The sequence below is a fragment of the Oryctolagus cuniculus genome, chromosome 2 (genome assembly GCF_964237555.1).
Source record: "Oryctolagus cuniculus chromosome 2, mOryCun1.1, whole genome shotgun sequence".
Taxonomy (NCBI): Eukaryota; Metazoa; Chordata; class Mammalia; order Lagomorpha; family Leporidae; genus Oryctolagus; species Oryctolagus cuniculus.
In genome coordinates this window covers 128640188-128664797 of record NC_091433.1, presented here as the reverse complement: position 1 = coordinate 128664797, position 24610 = coordinate 128640188, and the positions used below count along the sequence as shown (strand labels likewise).

Sequence of the window (24610 nt, the reverse complement as noted above, 5' to 3'; positions counted from 1 at the left end):
GAAGACCTGAACCGTGGAGGCTAGAACCAGAGACCACACTGACTTTGGAGACTTACAAAGTTGCTGTTGGCTTGCTTCACGGAGAAATCTGTTTGGGGGAACATCATTTAAATTATGGTAGATCAGGGGCCAGTGCTGTGGCATAGCGGGTAAAGCCGCCGCTTGCAGTGCTGGCATCCTATATGGGTGCTGGTTCAAATCCCAGCTACTCCTCTTCCTATCCAGCTCTCTGCTACAGCCTGGGAAAGCAGTAGAAGATGGCCCAAGTCCTTGGGCTCCTGCACCCATGTGAGAAACCTGGAAGAAGCTCCTGGCTCCTGACTTCGGATCAGCTCAGCTCTGGCTGTTGCGATCAGCTGGGGAGTGAACCAGCGGGTAGAAGACCTCTCTCTCTCTGGCTCTACCTCTCTCTGTAACTCTGTCTTTCAAATAAATAAAATAAAAGACTGAATATTTCTGACAAGTTCCCAGAGGGCACCAAGGCTGCAGATCCAACGACTGCATTTTAAGATCCGGCCCTAACAGGGCTGACGTTCTGGTACATCGAGTTAAGCTGCCACCTGCAATGCTGGCATCCCATATGAGTGTCTGTTGCTGAGACTCCTGGCTGCTCCATTTCTGATGCAGCTCCCTGCCAATACATCTGGGAAAGCAGCAGAAGATGCTCCAAGGACTTGGACCCCTATCATCTATGTGGGAGACCTGGATGGAGTTCCTGGGTTCTGGCTTCAGCCTGACTTAGCCCAGGCCTTAGTGGCCATTTGGGAGAGTGAGCCAGCAGATGGAAGATCTCTTTCTCTGTCTCTCCCTCTCTCTCTGCAACCCTTCCTTCCTTCCTTCCTTCCTTCCTTCCTTCCTTCCTTCCTTCCTTCCTTCCTTCCTTCCTTTCTTTTTGACAGGCAGAGTGGACAGGGAGAGAGAGTGAGACAGAGAGAAAGGTCTTCCTTTGCCGTTGGTTCACCCTCCAGTGGCCTCCGAGGCTGGCGCACCGCGCTGATCCGATGGCAGGAGCCAGGAGCCAGGTGTTTTTCCTGGTCTCCCATGGGGTGCAGGGCCCAAGCACCTGGGCCATCCTCCACTGCACTCCCTGGCCACAGCAGAGGGCTGGCCTGGAAGAGGGGCAACCGGGACAGAATCCGGCGCCCCGACCGGGACTAGAACCCGGTGTGCCGGCACCGCAAGGCGGAGGATTAGCCTAGTGAGCCGCGGTGCCGGCCTCTGCCTTTCAAATTAATAAAATAAACCTTAAAAAAAGATCCCACTCTAGGATGACGAATCTTAAATGTAGTAGTTGTACATAAGAACATCAAATCCCAGATGCTTTAAAATCTTAGTGGTTAGGTCATTTGCTAGGTCAATTTACATCATAACATCTAGAGTTGGACCCAGGAAAATGTCCTAACATTTTTTGTTTTAATTTATTTTTACTTTTTTAAAGGTATTTATTTATTTATTTGAGAGGTAGAGTTACAGACAGTGAGAGAGAGAGAGAGAGACAGAGAGAAAGGTCTTCCTTCCATTGGTTCACTCCCCAAATGGCCACAAAGACTGGAGCTGGGCTGATCTGAAGCCAGGAGCCAGGTGCTTCTTCTTGGTCTCCCACATGGGTGCAAGGGCCCAAGGACTTGGGCCATCTTCTACTGCTTTCCCAGGCCACAGCAGAGAGCTGGATTGGAAGAGGAGCAGCTGGGACTAGAACCGGCACCCATATGGGATGCTGGCGCCACAGGTGGAGGATTAGCCTACTGCGCCACAGCGCTGGCCCCCAGGAAACTGTCTTATAGACTGTTCTGGGTAAAGTTCCTAACTTCAGGCTCAGAGCCTAAAATAACAATTAATTCTAGTCAATCTTGTTCTCTGTTTTAGTACACAACAAATATCAAATAGGCGGGGCTGGCACCGTGGCTCACTTGGTTAATCCTCCGCCTGCGGTGCCGGCATCCCATATGAGCACCAGGTTCTAGTCCCGGTTGCTCCTCTTCCAGTCCAGCTCTCTGCTGTAGCCCGGGAGTGCACTGGAGGATGGCCCAAGTGCTTGGGCTCTGCACCCCCATGGGAGACCAGGAAGAAGCACCTGGATCCTGGCTTCAGTTCGGCGCAGCTGGCTTCAGATTGGTGCAGTGTCGGCTATGGCGGCCATTTAGGGAGTGAACCAGTGGAAGGAAGACCTTTCTCTCTGTCTCTCTCTCTCACTGTCTGTAACTCTACATGTCAAATAAATATCAAATAGGCATTCAGCTTCTTGAGGACAGTGCCACCGTTTCCCCTCTGGCACCCCCTCATGGTCCCGTGCCCAGATCAGCCCTCACTAAGTACTTGTTCCCTCTAGCTGGAGGGCAAAGAGACCCCCCCAATCACTTGGGGTGAAGTCTGGCTATGAGGAAATGATGGGGGGAAAAAGAGCTTGAAACACATTTAAGTAGACTTTAAATACTCAGAAGGATTTAAGTAATGAGCATCCCAGGTCCAATAAAATCACCAGCGCAGATGCAAAGACCGGCAGGGAATGAACTGACCTGGTAGAAGTGTACACTATCAACTATGAAATAGTCTTGTAAAAAAGTCAGGAATCAGATAAGCCTGGACCCAACTATCAGTTTATAAGAAAGACGGGGGTTAGAGGAATGTGTTAACACTGAAGAGATGCCATGAGCAAAATTCAGAGGGTAGGGCTGGGTGTTTGGTATAGTGGTTAGGCTGTCACTTGGGACATACCTTCATTCCACACCAGAGTGCCTTGGTTCATGTCCTGGCTCCAGCTTCCTGTTACTGTGCACCCTGGGAAGCAATGGCTCAGGAGTTGAGTCCCTGCACTTATGTGGCAGACCTAGATTAAATTCCTAGCTTCTGAGTGCGGCCTGTTTTGGGCATGTGGAAAGTGAACCAGAGGATGGAAGAGCTCTTTCTGTCTCTCTCCCTTTTAAGTAAATAAAAATAAATTTTAAAAAGTTTAAATTCAGAGGCTAGTGCTGTGGCATAGCAGGTAAAGCTGCTGCCTGCAGTGACAGCATCCCATATGGGCGCTAGTTCGAGTCGTGGCTGCTCCACTTCCGATCCAGCCCTCTGCATGGCCTGGGAAAGCAGCAGAAGATGGCCCAAGTCCTTGGGTCCCTGCACCCACATGGGAGACACAGAAGAAGGTCCTGGCTCCTGGCTTCGGATTGGTGCAGCTCCACCCATTGCGGCCAATTGGGGAGTGAATCAGCAGATGGAAGACCTCTCTCTCTCTCTCTCTGCGTAACTCTGACTTTCAAATAAATAAATAAATAAATAAATCTTAAAAAGTTTAAATTCAGAATAAATAAATCTTAAAAAAAGTTTAAATTCAGAATGTAGAAAACCATACAAAAAAAAAAAAACACCATGAAATTTCTTCAATAACGACAACCACAAAGAAAAACAATGTAGATTAAAAACAACTGGGGTGTGTGTGTGTGTGTGTAGCACTATGGCACAGAGGGTTAAGCTGCTGCCTGTGACGCCAGCATCTTATATGGGTGCCGGTTTGAGATCCAGCTGTTCCACTTCCAAATTCAACTTCCTGCTAATGCACCTGGGAATACAGCAGAGGATGGCCCCAGTGCTTGGGCCCCTGCCACCCAAGGAGGAGACTCAGATGGAGTCTCGGGCTCCTGGCTTTGGCCTGGCCCAGCCCTGGCTGTTGAAGCCATTTGGGGAGTAAACCAGATGATGGAAACTCTCTACTCTTTCCCTCTCTTTTGGTCATTCTGCCTTTCAAATAAAGAAAACATTTTTTTTTTTCAATATTATTTAAGGGAGTAGGCATTTCGCCTAGTGGCTAACATGTTCCACATCAGAGTACCTGGATTCAATTCCTGGCTCTGGCACCTGACTCCAGCTTCCTGTCAAAGCAGAGTCTTGGAGGCAGCAGTGTTGGCTCAAGTAATTGGGTTCCTGCTGTCCACATGGGAGACTTGTACTGCGTTCCCTGTTCTGGATGCTGTCGGGGAGCAAACCATCGGAGAAGAACACACGTTCTCTTTCTCAAATAAATACCAATTCTTTTTTTAAAAAAGTGACTTAAGAGGTATATCCCTCAAATGTAGTGACTGGATCAACTGAATAGAAAAAATATATATGAGGTGATCTGGAAAATATAGATACTGCCTGGATAATTTGAAGAAATTAAGGAATTCCTGCAATTCCTTTTTAGATGTGACAGTGGTATTGTGCTTTGTTAAAAAGAAAGAGGCCTTATCTTTCAGAGATGTATACTGAAATGTTATAAATGGAAGGATATGGTGCCTGGGGTGTGTGTCAACCAGGTCTAGTGTGTCCAGCATGGTGGGTGGATTTCCAGGAACAAGGCTGGCCATAATTAGCTGGCAGCTGTTGAAGCTGGGGTTCATTCCACTACACACTACTTTCTATAAGTTTGAATTTTCCATAATCAAATGCTTAAACATTTTCCAGATTAGATAAAGGAATAGGTTCTCTAAGAAGGTTCAGGCTGGGGCTGGTGCTATGGCATAGCAGGTTAAGCAGCTGCCTGCGACACCAGCATCTCAGATGGGCACCTGTATGAGTTTCAGCTGCTCCACTTCTGATCGAGTTCCCCATTAATGTGCCTGGGAAAGCAGCAGAGGATGGCCCAAGTGCTTGGGCCCCTGCACCCATGTGGGAGACCCAGAAGAAGCTCCTGGCTTCCACCTGGCCCAGTCCTGGCCATTGTGGCAATCTATTGCAGCCATCTGGGAAGTGAACCAATGGATGGAAAATTCTGTCTATCCCTGCCCCCTCTTAACTCTGCCTTTCTTTCTTTCTTTCTTTCTTTTTTTTTTAATATCTTTTTTTTTTTTTTTTTTTTGACAGGCAGAGTTAGACAGTGAGAGAGAGAGACAGAGAGAAAGGTCTTCTTTTCCGTTGGTTCACCCCCAAAATGGCCGCTATGGCCGGCGCGCTGCGCCGATCCGAAGCCAGGAGCCAGGTGCTTCCTCCTGGTCTCCCATGTGGGTGCAGGGCCCAAGAACTTGGGCCATCCTCCACTGCACTCCCGGGCCATCGCAGAGAGCTTGACTGGAAGAGGAGCAATTGGGACAGAATCTGGCGCCTCGACCAGGACTAGAACCTGTGGTGCTGGCGCCGCAGGCAGAGGATTAGCCAAGTGAGCCACAGCACTGGCCCAACTCTGCCTTTCAAATAAATAAATTAAATAAACAAATTAAAAAAAGAATGCTCAGGCCAAAGGTTTAGAAACTCTTGGGAAGCTGGATGAAATGGTTAATGTGTAATCCCAATCAACTCACTGCAAAATGACCTTTACACCACGGTTGGCTTCAAAAAGTAGGGTATTAGAGTTGCAGAAGCAGGTCAAGTGGAAAGAAAATCTCCAGGTTGTGGAAGAGGACTTGCAGGGATTTGGCTGAGACTAGGGCCGTGGGAGAGCCTCCCGCTCTGAGTGTGCCAGAGGAGGGCGCAGCTGCCTCTCTCCGTGTTGGGATGGAACTGGGCCTCTGAAAGTCACATGGCACAGAAAGCAGCTCTCAGTCACGCAAAGGGGGCTCCAGAACTGAAGCCTCTTCTGTGCCTGGTAACTCGGTCACAGAGATGATTAGAGGCCGCTGCTGCTCCATTAACAGCAGGAGCAGGAGAGTGCGTCAGGGGGCTGGCTATCCGTGCAGCCACAGAACCCAACACTCACACCACAGCACGTGAGAGGCGGCAGCTCTTCTTCAAGAAGGATTTGGAGAGGGATGAAATCCTCAGATAGAAACTTAAAATGATAACCCCCATTGATGCTGCACGGATTCGGGTAAGTTCTAGCCATTCTCAGCCTTGGCTGCATTTGGAGCATCTGAGAGCTTTTGACAAATTCCCAAGCCCAGGCTCAACCTCAAGCTGATTCCTTAAGAGTCTCAGGGGACTGAGAATCAGACACCTGCATTTATAAAACGGAAGACACCAGGGGCTGGCACTGTGGCATGGTGGGTAAAGCCACCGACTGCAGTTCTGCCTTCCCATATGGGCGCCAGTTCAAGTCCTTGGGCCCCTGCACTCACGTGGGAGACCTGGAAGAAGCTCTGGCTCCTGGTTTCAGATCAGCGCATCTCTGGCCGTTGCAGCCAATTGGGAAGTGAACCAGCAGATGGAAGACCTCTCTCTCTCTCTGCCTCTCCTTCTCTCTCTGTGTAACTCTGACTTTCAAATAAATAAATAAGTCTTTTAAAAAAATAAAAAGGTAGACACCGATCTCTTGCAAAACAAGGAGGCCACTGTGGTGTGTGGATAGATAAGGGTAAAATACGGAGAATATAAACATTCTGACTGGAAGGGACATCCCTTCTGTTTATACTTATTTTATGTATTTCTCGTTAAAGTTTTAGAAACATTTATTTATTTATTTGAAAGAGTTACAGAAAGAGAGGGAGAGAAAGAGATCATCCATCTACTGGTTCACTCCCCAGATGGCCACAACAGCAAGGGCTTGGCCAGGCCAAAGATAGGAGCCAGGGTCTCCCACGTGGGTGGCAGAGGCTCAAACACTTGGGCCATTTTCTGTTGCTTTTCCCAAGCCATTAGCAGGAAGCTAGACTGGAAGTGGAGCAACTGAGATACAAACCAGCACCCATGAGATGCTGCCATCAAACACAGTGGATTAACTGCTACGTTACAATGTTTGCCTCATATCATTAAATTTTTTAAAATTTCCCCAGGACATCCTAATTTTAAAGATTTTTAAAAAATGTAACTTCTGGAGAATGCAACATTCAATGTTAAGGCTATGTTGCCTCCAAATGTTTAAATATTTTATTATTTAAAAGATTTATTTGAAAGGCAGAGTGAGAGAGATAGAGAGATAGAGGGAGAGCAGGAGAGAGATCTTCCATCCTCTGGTTCACCACCTAATAGCTTCTGGCTTCTGATTTCAGATCGGCGCAGCTCCAGCCATTGTGGCCATTTGGGGAGTGAACCAGTAGATGGAAGGCCTCTCTCTAACTCTGCCGCTCTATAGCTCTGCTTTTCAAATAAATAAATAAATAATTTTTTTTAAAGAACTACATTGTGGGAGCCGGATCACAGCGTAATGGATAGAGCCACAGCCTGTAATGTCAGCATCCCAAAGGTGCTGGTTTGAGTCTCAGTTGCTCTACTCTTGATCCAGCTCCCTGCTAATGTGCCTGGGAAAGCAGTGGAAGATGTACTGAGTGTTTGGGCCCCTGCACCTATGTGGGAGACCCAGAAGAAGCTCCTGGGTCCTGGCTTCGGCCTGGCCCGGCCCTGGTCGTTGTGGCCATCTGGGGAGAAAACCAGGGGATGGAAGACCTCTCTTTCTCTCTTTACCTGTCACTTCCTCTCTCTGTGACTCTGCCTTTCAAGTAAATAAACCTTTTTTTTTTTTTTTTTTTTTTTTTTTTGACAGGCAGAGTGGACAGTGAGAGAGAGAGAGACAGAGAGAAAGGTCTTCCTTTTTTGCCCTTGGTTCACCCTCCAATGGCCGCCGTGGCCGGCACGCTGTGGCCGGTGCACCATGCTAATCCGATGGCAGGAGCCAGGTACTTATCCTGGTCTCCCATGGGGTGCAGGGCCCAAGCACTTAGGCCATCCTCCATTGCACTCCCTGGCCACAGCAGAGAGCTGGCCTGGAAGAGGGGCAACCGGGACAGAATCTGGCGCCCCGACCAGGACTAGAACCCAGTGTGCTGGCGCCGCAAGGCGGAGGATTAGCCTAGTGAGCCACGGTGCCGGCCTTCAAGTAAATAAATCTTTAAATAAAGGATGTATTTTTTTTTTAAAAAGAATTACATTGTGTACATTTGTTTCTTATATGAAGTTAGGTTTACTCACCTAAAATTGTAAAGTATAGATCCACATTAGGGTCTCTCTGTGGTATCACTGATAGTGTTTTGTTATTTTCTCTTTCTACTCCATCACTCATTGCTGGAAAGCTTACAAAGTACAAATACATGTTTTGCTTTCTGTCTAGGGTCTGTTTATAATACAGATTCATTTCTTTTTTTTTTTTTTAAAGGTGTATTTATTTATTTGAAAGGCAGAGTTACAGAGGAGGAGATAGAGAGAGATCTTTCACCTGCTGGTTTATTCCCCAAAGGCTGCAACAGCTGGTGCTGGGAGAGGCTGAAGTCAGGAGCTTCTTCCAGGTCTCCCACATGACTGCAGGGGCCCAAGCACTTGGGCCATCCTCCACTGCTTTCCCAGACACATTAGCTGGGAGCTGGATCAGAAGAGGAGCAGTGGGGCTGGCGCTGTGGTATAGCGGGAGGAGCCACCACCAGCAGTGCTGCTATCCCATGTGGGCACTGGTTAAAGTCCTCGCTGCTCTTCTTCGAATCCAGCTCTCTGCTGTGGCCTAGGAGGGCAGTAGAGGATGGCCCAGGTCCTTGGGCCCCTGAACCCACGTGGGAGACTTGGAAGAAACTCCTGGCTCCTGGCTTTGAATCAGTGCAGCTCCAGCCACTGTGGTCATCTGGAGAGTGAAACAGCCGATGGAGGACCTCTCTCTCTCTTTCTGCCTCTCTGTGACTCTGCCATTCAAGTAAATAAATAAATCTTAATTAAAAAAAAAAAAGTAAGCCGGCGCCGTGGCTCAATAGGCTAATCCTCCACCTTGCGGCGCCGGCACACCGGGTTCTAGTCCCGGTTGGGGCGCCGGATTCTGTCCCGGTTGCCCCTCTTCCAGGCCAGCTCTCTGCTGTGGCCAGGGAGTGCAGTGGAGGATGGCCCAGGTGCTTGGGCCCTGCACCCCATGGGAGACCAGGAAAAGCACCTGGCTCCTGGCTCCTGCCAGGATCAGCGCGGTGCGCCGGCTGCAGCGGCGGCCATTGGAGGGTGAACCAACGGCAAAGGAAGACCTTTCTCTCTCTGTCTCTCTCTCTCACTGTCCACTCTGCCTGTCAAAAAAAAAAAAAAAAAAAAAAAAAAAAAAAAAAAAAGTAGAGCACCTGGGACTCGAACCATTGCCCATATGAGATTCCAGCATCACAGGAGATGGCTTTACTCACTACACCACGATGCTAGCCCCAGATCAATTTCTTTTCTTTTCTTTTCTTTTTTGACAGGCAGAGTTAGGCAGTGAGAGAGAGAGAGAGAGAGAGAGAGAGAGAGAGAAAGGTCTTCCTTCCGTTGGTTCACTCCCCAAATGGCCGCCACAGCCAGTGCGCTGCACCAATCTGAAGCCAGGAGCCAGGTGCTTCCTCCTGGTCTCCCATGCGGGTGCAGGGCCCAAGCACTTGGACCATCCTCACTGCCTTCCTGGGCCACAGCAGAGAGCTAGACTGGAAGAGGAGCAACCAGGACAGAATCCAGTGCCCCAACCAGGACTAGAACCTGGGGTACCGGCGCCGCAGGTGGAGGATTAGCCTAGTGAGCCACGGCGCCAGCCCAGATTCATTTCTTAAAGTCAATTTTTCTCCATTATCTAGCAAAGCTATTTATCTTAATATCGAGTTCTATCAGGACCCTGAATTTCCCAGCAGAAACATAAGGCCAGTGAAAATACACATTTGAACCAATTGCCCATATGAGATTCCAGCCAGCATCACAGGAGGTGGCTTTACTCACTACACCACGATGCTAGCCCCAGATTAATTTATTTTCTTTTTTGACAGGCAGAGTTAGGCAGTGAGAGAGAGAGAGAGAGAAAGATCTGCCTTCCGTTGGTTCACTCCCCACTCATTTCCAGTGCTGCAGGTGAAGCCTTAACCTATTACACCACAGTTCTGGCCCCCAAATATGTAGTTTTAATCAATGGTAGAACAACTTATTGCATTATTTCATACTTTTTTTCAGTTTTATGTAATATAAATTAATGGAATAAATTGTAAGAATGAGCCAGAATTTCTGAAGTTTCCCTTTTGAAAGACTTGCCTTCCACAGATGATTTCTTGATGCCCGTGTCAACTAGAGAATATCTAATGATTCCTCAGACATCTCTAAAGAAATTCTCTCTCTCTCTCTCTCTCTCTCTCTCTCTCTCTCTCTCTCTCCACCTCTCCTCTCTCTGTGTAACTCTGACTTTCAAATAAATAAATAAATCTTTTAAAAAAAAGATAAGTTGGTCTGGGATTTTTTTTTTTTTTTTTTTTTTGACAGGCAGAGTGGACAGTGAGAGAGAGACAGAGAGAAAGGTCTTCCTTTGCCGTTGGTTCACCCTCCAATGGCCGCCGCGGCCGGCACACTGCAGCCAGTGCACCGTGCTGATCCAAAGGCAGGAGCCAGGTGCTTTTCCTGGTCTCCCATGGGGTGCAGGGCCCAAGCACTTGGGCCATCCTCCACTGCACTCCCTGGCCACAGCACAGAGCTGGCCTGGAAGAAGGGCAACCGGGACAGAATCCGGCACCCCAACCGGGACTAGAACCCGGTGTGCCAGCGCCGCTAGGCGGAGGATTAGCCTAGTGAGCCGCGGCGCCGGCGGTCTGGGATTTCTATATTAGCCTTTGTGAACTCAGTGTTAGCATCCCTCGACATAATCACATTTAGAACACTAAAATGGCAAATTTCTGAGTCTGGACTGGGTGGCTACCTCCAGAGGCCTCTCGTGCTCATCACCCCTCTCAGTATCTTCTAAACTTGTGCATATTGACCCTTGATCCATACCTGCCTACTCAGTCTTCAAAAAAAAAAAAAAAAAAGATTTATTTACTTATTTGAAAGAGTTTTGCAGAGAGAGAAGGAGAGGCAGAAAGAGAGGTCTTCCATCTGTTGGTTCACTCCCCAGTTGGCTGTGGGGAGCAGCCCGGACTGGACTGAGTTATTGGAATTAAGACTTATTCTATGCATCTGCTCTCCCACAATATGGTGCTGGGAGAGAAGAAAACAGCTTCTACGCAGCTGCCTCCAGTTCAACCAATAAACTGTAGGACCTACTCCTGATTGGAGGAGAGCAGCGTACTCGGCGTGTGGGCAGCTGAGTTGGGATTGGCGGAGGAGGACTATAAAGGAGGAGAGAGACGGCATGCACCAGGAACATCTAAGGGGAACATCTATCTGAAGGAACACCTGTGCAGCCCCCGAGAGAGCCGGCCGGCGGTGTGCCGCTCCCCTGCGGAAGTGGGGAATGTGGCAGGGGGAACCGCCCTTCCACGGAGGTGGAAGGGACAGTAGCCAACCCGGGAAGAACCAGCAGCAAACCCGGGGAGGGCCGAGCAGACGAAAGAACAGCGCAGGGTCCTGTGTCGTTCCTCCACGAAGAGGGGGAGCGACATAATGGTGCCGTGACTCGGATATGAAGCCTAGGCAGGGCTTAGTGTCGTTCCTCCGCGAAGAGGGGGAGCGACATAATGGTGCCGTGACTCGGATATGAAGCCTAGGCAGGGTTTAGTGTTGTTCCTCCACGAAGACGGGGAACGACATAATGGTGCCGTGACTCGGATATGAAGCCTAGGCAGGGCTTAGTGTCGTTCCTCCGCGAAGACGGGGAACGACAGTTGGCCACAATGGCTGGAGCTGCGCCGATCCAAAGCCAGGAGTCAGGTGCTCCTTCCCGGTCTCCCACGTGGGTGCAGGGGCCCAAGGACTTGGGCCATCTTCCACTGCTCTCCCAGGCTATAGCAGAGAGCTGAATCAGAAGTGGAGCAGCTGGGTCTCAAACCGGTGCCCATATGGGATGTCAGTGCTTCAGGCCAGGGCGTTAACCCACTGCGCCACAGCGCTGGCCCCAGACCAACTTATCTTATGGTGAAATTTATGATGGATCATTATAGGGGTGGCTGTCATTCTCCAGCCCTTGCATATTGTCATTGCAAAGCTGCTAAATATAGAATCAGAAGGAGGCTCATTAGCTAAATTATTCAAATGCTTAATAGGCTCAGCATAAGAGGTCTGGAATTTTCCATCTTTGCAAATGAGCTTTGCCTGGAATTGGAACCAGACAGGTGAGTGTCCCTGACTTAGACAGTTCTGGAATGAATCCCACACTAACTCCCTGTGATTCAAAGTTATATCTGAGGCTGGTGTGGTGGTGTAGCAGATAAAGCTGCCACCTGCAGTGCTGGCATCCCATATGGGTGCCGGTTTGAGTCCCTGCTGCTCCACTTCTGATCCAGCTCTCTGCTATGGCCTGGGAAAGCAGTAGAAGATGGCCCAAGTGCTTGGGCCCCTGTACCCATGTGGGAGACCTGGAAGAAGCTTCTGGATCTGGATTGGTGCAGCTCTGGCCATTGCTGCCATTTGGGGAATGAACCAGCACATGGAAGACCTCCTTCCCTCCCTCCCTCTCATTTCCTCTCCCTCTCTCTCCCTCTCCCTGCCTTTCAAATAAATAAATAAATCTTTAAAAAAGAAAGAGAATTGGGATGATGAAGAGCCATCTGCTGTGGGATTGTCTCTTGATTTGAGTAGATTTAACGTCTTTCTGTTGAGGTCTGGCCAATGGTGAGGGACCAGCAGAGGAAGCCAGCTGCAGAAAAGTAAGGAACATGCCTCGAGAGCAGCAGAGAAAGGGGACAAACCCACTTCCCAGGGCCAGCCCTGGCGATTGGACTGCCCCTGTGCACCATGAAGTCATCTCAGTGTTCTGCTGATATTCCTTTTAAATAAGGCAGCTTGAATGGGCTTCTGTTACTTGCAGCTTAAAATATCTTGACAATTACAGTGGCATTTCTCTCCCCTTTGAGCCTCACACATGGTTCCTGACAGCTCACCTGAAAACAGGCTGTGGGAGGTGGAGCTGGACAAAGCACATGGGGACATTTGACTTTAGCACAAAGTGCTGGTGCCAAAGCATTCTCAAAGGGGAAACTATTCTTGTGGCATCTTGGGAGTCTGACCGCTCTGATCCTAACAGGATGGGAGGCACAGTCACCAAAATCAATGTGTTTTGATTCTGAATTGTACAAAGCAACAGTAGAAAGACGTTATTAAGACAGTCTGAGAAATTTGAATCTCTACTGAATTTCCAAACATACTAAGGAATTATTTTCAATTTTTTAGGAGATAAAAAGGCATTGTAGTTGTGAAATCTAATTTCATAGAGGTGAGTGCTGAAATGTTTACAACATCTTAGGATTGTCTTCAAAGCACTCTAGGGGTGAGTATTTGGTGCACGGCTTGGAACACCCACGTGCCACATTGGAATGCCTGGGTTTGGGTCCTAGCTCTGCTCCAAATTACAGCTTCCTGCTATCGCATACCCTGGGAAACAGCAGGCAATGACTCAACAAGTTGTGCCCCTGCCACCCACTTGGTAGATTCAGCTAGAGTTCTTGGCTCCAAGCTTTGGCCTAGCCCACCCTCAGCTACTGCGGGCATTTGTGGAGTGAATCAGCAGTTGGGAGCTTTCTCTCTGTCTCTCTAATAAATAAATATCCTAGCAAAAGTGAATAACAAAAGGAAACCCCAGCAAGCAAGCAAAAAATGTAGATGATGATAAAATATTCATTACTGGTGAAGCTAGGTGATGGGTGCATGAGGGTTCATTGTACTATTCTCTCCACTTCTTTCACCTGAAATTTTTCAGGGGTAAATCAAGTGAGGTCTTGGCATGGAGGCAGCCTGATGGTGGCTTCCTCCCCTCCTGGTAACTGCAATTGATGGAACTCTCCAAGAAGGCCTTCCACTGCAGGGGCAGGGTTGGGGGGTGGTCCCTCGTGCTGACCACCCTTCTACAGTTCTGAGGAGCTTCCAGCCAGTCACGACTTCCAGCCATCTGAGAAGAGCTCCCCACCACCTCTCCTCACTTCACTACCTTTCCTACCACACTCACTGCCAACTAACCCCCTCTTAGCATCCTGGGTCAACCATGTAGTAGACTTGCATTATTGCCCGGCTGATAGTGTGGCTGCTGCTTCTCCAACATGCACAGGTCTCTCATGCAGCAATTACTAAGTCTCTGGGGGCTGGAAGTGTCTAGCACATCTGCATTCTGTGTTTACATGGCTACCAGATGAGAAGGCTGGCTGGAACCCAGGGCTTCTGAGGCCTCAGGGGAAACTTGTTTTCTTTTACTTGGACTTCATCCAGGTTCTGATCCCTATTTTTTATAAAAAACAAAAACAAAAAAAACAACCTTTTTCCTGCTATCCAAACATAAGCCTCAGGTATCAGTGCTTGACTAGTGGAAAGAAAGGGAAGGGCCAAGTTAAGATACCAAACGCAAAAGCAGTTTGATAATGACACATAGTGTGATTACTCAGACCAGTAGGTCACAGCAGGTGGAAGTCAACCTTAAAAAAACCTTCATCTGACTACAGAACCCATGCACGACTGCTCTGCATAAAACAGGATGGCCACAGGGCCTGGAGCTGCTTCCCCGGCTCAGGCATACCAGCAATCCACAGCTCCTCCAGTCTGCGCTTCCACTCCCATCTCTCCCGCACATCAGAGAACAGCCCCGCACTCACTCAGCTCCCTGCTAGGAGCCCCTGCATGTACCCCAGGGCCCTGCTCATCTAGCAGCCTCTCTCAGTTTCTTGGTTCTTTAACCCACTCTCTTCTGCTTCCTTCCTATCTCTCACAATCAGAAACAGAAACAGAGGACCTCCCTTGACCCAGGTTCCCCTGGGAAAGGAGTTCCGAAGAGTCCGACCAAAGCCACCTTCTTCCTTCCTTTGACCCTTCCCTCAGCCTGCTGCCGCCTGGCTTCGGCCCAGTCCTCCCGAGACGCCTGGCAGAGTCCCATCCCTGGAAGCTCTGCAGTGCTTCCCCCGTTCATGGGCCACTCCCTGCATCTTGAATGTCCCTCTGCCCCTGTTTCCAGAAGAAGCGCTCTTGTTCCTTAAAGGCTGGAGTTCCTGGGGAGTTCCGTCCTAGGCTCTCTTCTCACCTCAGCAAACTTACCCTTCTCTGTGAGCTTCACTTCCATCCAGATGCTGATGCCTCACAGATGTTATTTTTTTCTCCACTGAACTCCAGAACCCCTGGCCACTGCATATCCCCACCTGGGTTTTCCTCAAATAGAACCTGTCCAAACGGAACTCTTCATCAACTGCCCTCAAGACACAACAAAATATGCCCCATACAACAAGACCTTACTACCCTTTCTGTTTCCCAAACTGCTACCAGGCGGTACCCACTTCTCAGGCTGGAAAGCTGAGTATTCCCTCAACTATCCTTCTCCCGGACATGCCATTTGTCATCAAGCCCTGTCAATAGCACCTGCTAAATTATGTCTCAAACCCACCCCACCCTTCCTTCTCTCCCCAGAGCCAATATCTGAATCTTGGCTTTCATCTCCCTGGACCAGCCTCCTAACCAGCCAAGTCTTATCTCCTTTTATCCACCCTACACACTAAAACCAGACCACCTCTCTCAAACACATTATCCTGTCCCTTTCCCACCTCAAACACTTCAGTGGTCCTCTGAAGCTCTCCGCATCATATCCAAGACCTGTAGGGTGGGTCCTGCTACTCCCTGACTCTCACTCCGTAGCTTGGCCTCAGGGAACGTCTGCGATTCCTCTTTGTGTCTGGCCTCTTCCAAGGGTCTCCCCCCTCCCTCTCTCCCTTCCTCCCTCCCTCCTCTGCCTCTCTCCCTCCTTCTCTCCCTTCTCCTGGCTACCTCTGACCCATCCTTCAGGTCTCAACTTCAACACTCCTTCCCCCAGCAAGCCTTTCTGGACACCTCCTGCCTGGGGGAGGTGCCTCTGCTCTGTGCTCTCATAGCCCCTCCGTCACCTCTGTGCCCTTTTGGACTGGGAGCACAAGTGAGCAGGGACAGCATTCGCTGTGCTTCATTCTTTTTCCACCTAGGGCTCACAGCTTACAGACAGGAAGCATTTGGTAAATATTAGTTGAATTAATGAATGAAGCTTGTTGACTTCTTCACTGGGAGCTGTCAGTTTCCTACTCTGCTTTATATAGAGAATGAGCAGCTCTGGCCCCATAAGCTTGATTCCTGATGGGTGGCGAAACCAGAAGGCCAGGGGTTCATTCTGCCCCATGCCAAGAGGGTGTGCACAGGATCTAAACGGGAGCCTTTTTAGGGCTGAGCCAAAAAATTCATGCTTTCTCCTCTCTCCTTCCTGGGGTGAGAAAGCATCGCTGCCTACTTGTGGAGAAAACGCATTGATCTGGTCTGAGCCAAATAAGCTGACCCACTTCTCATGCCCTCTTTCTGTCCTGTCCTGGTCACTGCAGGAATGTTCTCAGAGCATGCGCATCTCCTAAGCAGCTTCTGGCCACTGCGTGCTGTCTTTCGGTCTGCTCTGAGCTGACCAGAGGTGGCTTGAATTTGGAATTTGCTTTCAGAGCTCTTGGAAGGCACTAAGCTCTAGTTATTTTTGAGTAACCCTAAAGGGCCCTCCACATTTGGATGGGTTCCAAACTGTGTCATTCTCTTTCCCACCCCTCCCTTTGTAGTCAGGGGGTAGTGGGCTTGAGAGAGCACAGACTTTTCTGGATGGATTGCTCCCAGCGAGGGGTCTCCTCCACTCCTCCTGACCCAGCCCTCCCTTCTGGCAAGGTCATTAACAGGACACAGTCAGCTGCATTTCCCTCATGGGAGCTCTACAGAGACAGAGTTAATAAAAATCTATCTTGCTAACAGCCTGCCCTCCCAGCATTGATCACATTAGAAACGATGCCACACACACAGTCCCCATTATGTGCACGGGGCAAGGCTCAGCAGAGCTCAAAAAGCCATTTAAATCCGCCCAGGAGTGACTCCTCCAAGGGCCTGAAACATCCCCCAAACTAATAACCCCCGACAAAGCACCGCCGGGGAAAATTCCTTTCGGATTTGAGATTTTCACTCTGTTAATCTCCTAACTCAATAAAGCAAACACTCCCTGCAGCAAATTAAATACTTTCATTAAAGGGTCCTCTCCCCCATTCTCTTTGATATGGGTCTTGCTGGACCCACAGCCTTCCCATGGCTGAGTGTCTGCGAGGGGGCTGTCCCCCATTCCCTGTCATTCTCTCCTGTTACTTCAGGGAAACTCAGAACCTACCAGGGTTTGCTAATTTTTAGGTTCTGGAAACTTCTGAGACCTATGGCTGCCCTGAGTGGATGCCACAGCCCGGGCCAAGGGAAAGGCTTCCCTTTCTTGTGTGGGAGTGACACCCCCAAACGGGTGGACCCAGTGTTTGCTGCAGGAGGGCCCAACAAAACTGTCTCGGCCAAGGCAGACCTGGCCACTCCCTTCTTCCAACTTCAGGGCAGGCCTGCTGGTCACACTGTGAGCAGCTGGCTGGAAACCAGATGGGGCTGGCTGCAAAAGAGGCTACAGGAATGCAGGAATGTAAAGCGAAAGACCCTCAATCTCCTCTCCTCTCCTGTTTCCTGCCCCCAGGTTGGCCTACAGCTGTTCTTCTCTGGGCTGCCTGGGATTGGGTTCAGCCATTGTAACTTTTGGCTACCACTTTCGGGATTAGTTTGAGCAGACTACCCCATGGCCCTCCCAGGACTCCACATGCTGATCTCAGAAAGCCTGTCTTGTAGAGAAACCTATTACCTCATGCGTAGCAATGGCCCGGACCCCTTTCATATTTAAGGAGGTGCCTCCCTCCGGAAACCCTCTCATCCACATGTCATCAGTGTCCTCTCTGCGTCATAGTGCAGAGGGCCCTGTGGATACACAGCCAGAGAACAGAAACAGGTGTGTTTTGTCTCTGGTGACTGAGGGTTCCAGGGCCTCGCTCTGCAAGGGTTCCATTTGTGTGTGATAGGCTCTCATCTTGGGTCTGGTCTTCGCAATTATTTCCAGGGGTTCTGGTGCAGATCCTGCCCAGGGTGAGGAGAAGACACTCTTTTCCTCTTGAGCCTCTGAGAAGCCCCTTTCCAGTGGTCCTCTTCTCTATTCACCCCCAGGGCAGGTAGTGGCTTCAGACCCTAGCCTCTCAGGGACATTAAGCCATGGAAGCCCAGGCTGGCCCTGGTCATTTGAAATGTCCTGCTCCATTGGGGCCAGCGCTGTGGCACAGCAGGTTAACACCCTGGCCTGAAGCACCAGCATCCCATATGGGTGCCGGTTCGAGACCTGGCTGCTCTACTTCCAATCCAGCTCTCTGCTGTGGCCTGGGAAAGCAGTAGAAGATGGCCCAAGTCCTTGGGCCCCTGGACCCACGTGGGAGACTCAGAAGAAGCTCCTGGCTCCTGGCTCCTGGCTTTGGATCGGCGCAGCTCTGGCCGTTGTGGCCATTTGGGGAGTGAACCAGTGGATGGAAGACCTCTCTCTCTCTGTCTCTGTCTTTCCTCTCTCTGTGTAACTCTGACTTTTAAATGAATAAATAAATCTTTAAAAAAAAAGAAATATCCTGCTCCATCTTGTCACCCCTAGATACATGTCCTGGGCTCTACAGCTGTCCTTATTGCTCTCTAAAACCAACTTAATCACCTCCAGAGCTATGTCCCCCCAAGAAGTAAAAGCAGAGTCCCTGGAAGTTGGAGGAGAAGGGGGAAGTGGCTGAGAAAAGTGGGGGAAAGCATGACAAAGTACATAAGCCTCAGGCAGGGAGAGCAGACAGGCCTGGGCTGGAACCCAGACTCAGTTGCCTGCATGCTTTGGCCATAGGTATCTACACCTCAGTATCCTATCTGTAAAATGGGCACAATAGTCCCCGCCTTCTCTGGGACACTGTGCAGTTTGAACAAGATGAAACTGTGAATTAGTTAACATGGTAAGGGTCAACCAGAAGGCTGATGGGAAGAGGCTCCTCAGCTTCCACACAGGCACAGGGCCCAGCTGCGGCCTGCAGGGTTTTGCTGGTCTACCCAGTGGCCTTTCTCCAGAGAGCCCTGCAGAGGAATGGATATAGAATCCTGGAGAGGTACCAGGAGTCAAGTGCAAGCTCGTCTGGCTCCGCACAGCAGATGGGTAGAACCCTGAGGGAGGTGGGTGAGGGAAGAGTCCAGGCCACAGGTCAGCTGCCAGGCTCTGGTGTCAGAGTGGCCCTGGACATCACCAGTGCTGGGTGCAGCCAGGAGTTAGTCCATGCATTTTCAACCAAGGCACTAGCTGCCCCCAAGGGGGCCAAAACGGATCCTTAGGGGAGTGAAACATTTTAGCCACCACAACGGCTTGAGGCACTCCAAAGTGCCTCAACCTATCTGACAAATCTTATTCCTTAGCATTTAATTTCTCTGATTAGAAAGATATTAAGTCTTAATTTGATAAGTTAATTTAAATCAAAATAATTTTTATGTAGGGGGTAGGGTGGGGCACAATGCAAAAAAGGGTGCTGTCTTCCAGACTGAGGGTCCTTCCAGGACCCATACACCACCTGTCCTCCTCCTTGGGCTCTCAGAAGAATTTGGCAATTCTGCCCAGCCCAGTTCAGTTCAGAGGCCACTCTGTCACAGGCCCTGGGGACGTGGGCAGCACCAACCACTCCTTACCCTGACTCCAGGTTCTGCTCCAGCCTCCCAGCCCTCCTGATCCTTCTACCATCCCTACTTACATAGCTTTCTGCCCTCCCCTACCCCTTTCCTTGATGACTGAGTCTGTAGCTCCACTCTGCCTGCCGAGCCCTAAACTCGCCAAATCTTTGTATTCAGTAGCCCATTAGACCTCCCCATCACTTTCTCAGACTCAGTGTGCCTGGCACACATTCTCCCTCCTGCAGGAAGCCCTCCCTGTCTACTCCCAGGCTGCTGGTACTTATGGTTAGAACCTTGTGACACTAAAGAATATATCCTTATATTATTCTCTGAGGGTCTCAAGGTAGACTGTTCTGCCTTCCCACTTGGATTTTAATTTCTTTGAGAATAAAGACGAAGTCATATGCTTCTGTCTGTCCCTAAGTGTTCAATATAGTACTGGATGCCAAGGATGGCAAGTGGGAGGGTTTCTGTGAACTAGGAAGCTCCCTGGCAAAACTCAAGGCATGAGGTGCCCTTCCCAGCAGGAGGGCCAGCTCAGCCCTCACCCCAGAGAGACTGCACCTCCCTCCTGGGGTTCCGCCTCACCTGGCTGACTCCTTCCACTCCATCTGGTCTCCGTCATGCTGGAGAGTGTCCATCTCTGTGAAGAGGGTGGGGTTGGGAGCCTCATCTTCCTCCCCCAGGATGTCCTGGAGCTGCTCAGCAGCTGGAGACCCTGCAAAACAAGGGCAGCACAGTCTGTTGAGTGCACTGTGGAAGGCGGGAGGGCCACCAGGCCAACAGCAATGGAGCAGGAGTCAAGTGCAAGGGAAAATATTTCCTAGTCCAGTGAAACTACATCAGGCATCTGGGTGGTTACACACACACCACTGTGGGTTGGATGTGGGCAAGATCTCCTTTAAGACTAAAGAGATGAGGCCGGCGCCGCGGCTCACTAGGCTAATCCTCCGCCTAGCGGCGCCGGCACACCGGGTTCTAGTCCCGGTCGGGGCGCCGGATCCTGTCCCGGTTGCCCCTCTTCCAGGCCAGCCCTCTGCTGTGGCCAGGGAGTGCAGTGGAGGATGGCCCAGGTGCTTGGGCCCTGCACCCCGTGGGAGACCAGGAAAAGCACCTGGCTCCTGGCTCCTGCCATCGGATCAGCGCAGCGCGCCGGCCGCAGCGCGCCGGCCGCGGCGGCCATTGGAGGGTGAACCAATGGCAAAGGAAGACCTTTCTCTCTGTCTCTCTCTCTCACTGTCCACTCTGCCTGTCAAAAAAAAAAAAAAAAAAAAGACTAAAGAGATGAGGGGCCAGCACTGTGGCACAGTAGGATTCCAGTGCCGTGGCACAGTAGGTTAATCTTCCACCTGAGGTGCTGGCATCCCGTATGGACGCCGGTTTGAGACCCAGCGGCTCCTCTTCCAATTCAGCTCTCTGCTGTGGCCTGGGAAAGCAGTAGAAGATGGCCCAAGTGTTTGGGCCCCTGCACCCGCGTGGGAGACCAGGAAGAAGCACCTGGCTCCTGGCTTCAGATCAGCGCAGCACCAGCCGTAAGGAAGACCTTTCTCTCTGTCTCTCCCTCTCACTGTCTATAACTCTACCTTTCAAATAAATAAATGAAATCTTAAAAAAAAAAAAAGATGAAAGAGATGAGAGGATTTGGTCTGAATTCAGACTCAGGTCTTACAACTATCAGTGAAGATGGGTGGAATATGGCCAAAGCCAGGACAGCAGCAAGAGCAAGGAACAGGGGGCTGGGGTTGTGGCACAGCAGGTTTAAACCACTGCTTGTGATGCAGGAATCTCATATGAGTGCCGGTTCAAGTCCTGGTTGCTCCACTTCTGATCTAGCTCCCTGCTAACAGGCCCAGAAAAGCAGAAGATGGCCTGAAGGCTTGGGCTCCTACCACCCAGGTGGGAGACTCGGATGGAGTTCTAGACTCCTGGCTTCGGCCTGGCCCAGCCATTTGGGGAGAGCAAACCAGCAGATGGAAGCTCTCTGTGTGTCTCCCTCTTTCTCTTATTTCAAATAAATAAAATAGATCTTAAAGGAGGGGGGGCGGAATGAATGAATCAGGAACAGAAAAGTGAGAGGAGAAACACTCCAACCTGAGTTCAGCACAGTAAACCTGCAGTAATCTTTTTTCTCCCCACTGGGCCCCAAACCAGTCAACTCAAAGAGGAAGCTGGCCAAGCAAACGGACAGTATGCATGTGTGTCCCTCTTATTCATGGGCTTCCAGGCTGCTTTCCAGTTATCCACTGGACATCACCTCATGAATATCTTGCAGGTACCTCCAAACTCAGCATTCCAATATTGGGCATTGCACACTTTCCCAAACACATTTCTCCAATGTTCAAACATTCGTTACTCTTTTCTCATTCAACATTTAATGAACAACTACTATGCGATGAGCATGGTTTTTGGTGTTGGAAAATAAAGCTGTGATGGAGCTTTATTTGTGTCCTTGCTCTCCTGAGCATACTCAGAGCCAGACAACCGACAAGTAAACACATCTACACATGACCATTTCAGGCAAGGAGAAGTGTTCTGAACCAAGCAAAGCAAACACAGGAGCCACAAGAGATAGTATGATCACCAAATGCCGCTCAGAGGGGACATCTGAACTGAGATGAGTGATGACAGCCACCACTTACGCACATCTGGGAGAAGAGGACTCAGCCTGAGGTGGGAATGTGCTGGTCAGCAGTGAGCAAGGACCAGAGGTGACCAGTGCCTTGGCTAAAGACATCCCTGTCTGCCCCATGGCACAGGCTGGACACCCTGGAGTCATCATCACTTCACCTCTCTTCTCCTCACCTCCAATCCCATATTAGAGTTTTCACTAATGCCATTGCCCTGCCTGGTTCAACCCATCATCAACTGCCTCCCAGCCCCTGTATTTCCTCAGTTTATCATTCCTTCTGTCCACACCCATTGCTCCCTGGACCTCCAATGGTATACAATCACAACTCCTCTTTCACCACCCCTTCCAGTTTCTTTCCAATAAAACCAGGAAGTCAACAACTAAACCAGAACTCCTCAGTCTAGGCTTCATCTCTGCAGGTGGTCCGAGAGGTACCAGGGAAGGCAGTGCTGTTATGAGCTGGTATGGTGGAATCAGGGTGCACAATGGACTTCCAATCCAGCCAGACGTGGTGTGAATCTCAGAGCTGCCACTTATTTGTGAGTGAACTCAGTTTGGGTGAACAGAATTATTGGGTGGAAGAAAGCAGGTAAGGAGAATAAAACACTTGACACAGGGTTTGGAATGTTAACGGATGCTTAACTGCCCTCACCACCAACCCCAGCACCCAGTCCCACCGTAGAAAATCACCCAACCACAGCAGGTCTCAATGGCAGCAACTTCCCCTTATCCTCTCAGTCCCCTGCCCCGGGGTCCCTTGATGCCATTCCTAGCCATTGCTCCTCTCTTCAAGCTTCTGGATCCATCTCCCACTCCACTTCCTCAAAACAAAACAAAGGCCCCCAGGCATGAAATCCACTGAATTCCTCTTTTCTGATCCTTCTGTGCTTTCATCCCCGATGCCATCCATCTCAGAACAAAGGAGTCCTTCCTGCAGCCCAACCCCTGCTTCCATCCACCCCTGGTGTCTCCTCCAGATCTTTATCTCATCAGCCAGCCTTTCCTTACTCAAATCCTCAGCTTTGCCCTCTCCACCATCTTTCTCTTCTCCTATAAACAGTTCCTCTGACCCTCAAACCTCCTCCCCAGACCCCTCCTCTCTTCCAAGCTCTTCTGCCTTCATTTACCCTTGACTTCCTAGAGAAGTGGTCCACACTCACTGTCTCCACTCCCTCCCTGCCCAGACACTTCCCAACCTGCTGCTAACTAAGGCACAGATTTCAGACTGGCGGCTCAGAGAGGTGTTAGGTTCAGCCTTCAGAGAGTGCAAAAGTTTCCTGAAATAAGTGCTAATATAGATACTTGTGAGGTTTCATATAAAAATCCACATCTCTAACTTTCCTGGAAAATTCAGAGGCTCTGATGACTGTGCCTGTGTTTGTACTTCTAAACCATCAACTGGAACAGGGTTATGGCTGTCTTGCTGGTGGGTAGTTTCTCATTTGCCACTGCCTCCACCACTCTCTACTTCTACTTTGCTAATTCATTTACAGTACATACCCAAGTTTGCAACTCCTGCCCTCAGATCCCTCCTGCTATCCTATTGTGAAGCCAATATATTAAATAAATGAATCAAACTAATGGCACTGTGAAGCTAGGTCTGACTTAGCCCTCTGGGATGTCAGTGGTGCTGGCGGCTCCCTCTGAATTGAAGTTACTCTTGTGCAACCTGGTACTTGCTATTTTTCCTCAGTCTTTGAAGATTCTTTCTCAATATCTTTCCCCAGCTCCTCTTGCCTAGCTAACACTTAAATTTCAGTCATCCCTAGCATTCTTCCTTGATCTCTCTTCCAGGATGGCTTGTGTTCTTTATGTTGTCATTTATAAACTAGCTCACCCGTGTCTCCAGGCCCTGTGTTAAGCATTCTAACTGCCACCTGAGAGTTCTGGGAGCTGGCGTCAACGCAGCTCTGTGTCCCATCTTCCAACATCCCAATGCTGCTGTCCTCTATTTTGCTTAATAGCCCCCTTAATTACCCAGCCATCCAGACAAGAAACACTGGATTTGCTCCTGAAGACTTCTCTCTCACTATGCACATCCAATTGGACACTAACTTCTTCCATTTTCAATCTGATGCATTTTTTGCCATTTCTTTTCCCCAGCCCATTGCCACAATACTGGTTCGGGCTCTCATCACCTCCTGCTCCTGTCACTGCACTAGCAGCCACGGCCCCGCTGCCCCCAAATGCTCCCTCCTTCCCCACCCCCTGCATAGTAACAGAGTTCTTTTAAACCATTTCAAACACATTCAGGTGGTGGACTCCTGGGAGTCACGGTGCACTGAGCAGTAAGATAAAATATTGTGCACGTGAGTTTGAAATAATTTTATTAGCAGAAGACATTCTTAATTTATCTCTATGTAGATCAATGAATTTTACCAAGAGTCTTCAAAAAATTCATGGAGAATACGTGTTACAAGAAAGACTGCAAGAATTTCAAAATAATTTCACATCAAAATAAGTTTATCTTTTAATTCATTTTCCATGACCTCTGGAAGTACCCTCCTATTTCTGCACTTTTTTATTCCTTTTATTTTATATTCTTTCCATTGGCTTCTTGAATGCTGACACTTGCTAGCAGACACCAAAGGTTTAAGAAAATTTCATAGAAGAAAATTCAATAAGTGGGAACATAACCTTCTCCTTCATACTGGGAGAAAAATATGACTGCTTGATTCTGGAGGGCCACACCAGTTTTCCCTGGGATCAGATTTCAAGAATTACTCCTTAGAATGTAGATTTAGTCAG

The 24610-nt window shown here is 49.5% G+C and overlaps 1 protein-coding gene across 11 annotated transcripts in view; it reads right to left on the bottom strand.

Annotated features, from left to right (window-relative positions):
• The window catches only part of SLC4A5 (solute carrier family 4 member 5), a 141666-nt gene that overhangs the window by 51504 nt on the left and 65552 nt on the right, over positions 1-24610 (bottom strand). For all 11 annotated transcript variants that reach the window (XM_051837194.2, XM_070068885.1, XM_002709728.5 and 8 more), the window contains one exon: positions 19822-19951. In XM_051837194.2, coding sequence (XP_051693154.2) covers positions 19822-19951 — 130 coding nt within the window. The remainder of the gene's footprint in view (positions 1-19821; positions 19952-24610) is intronic.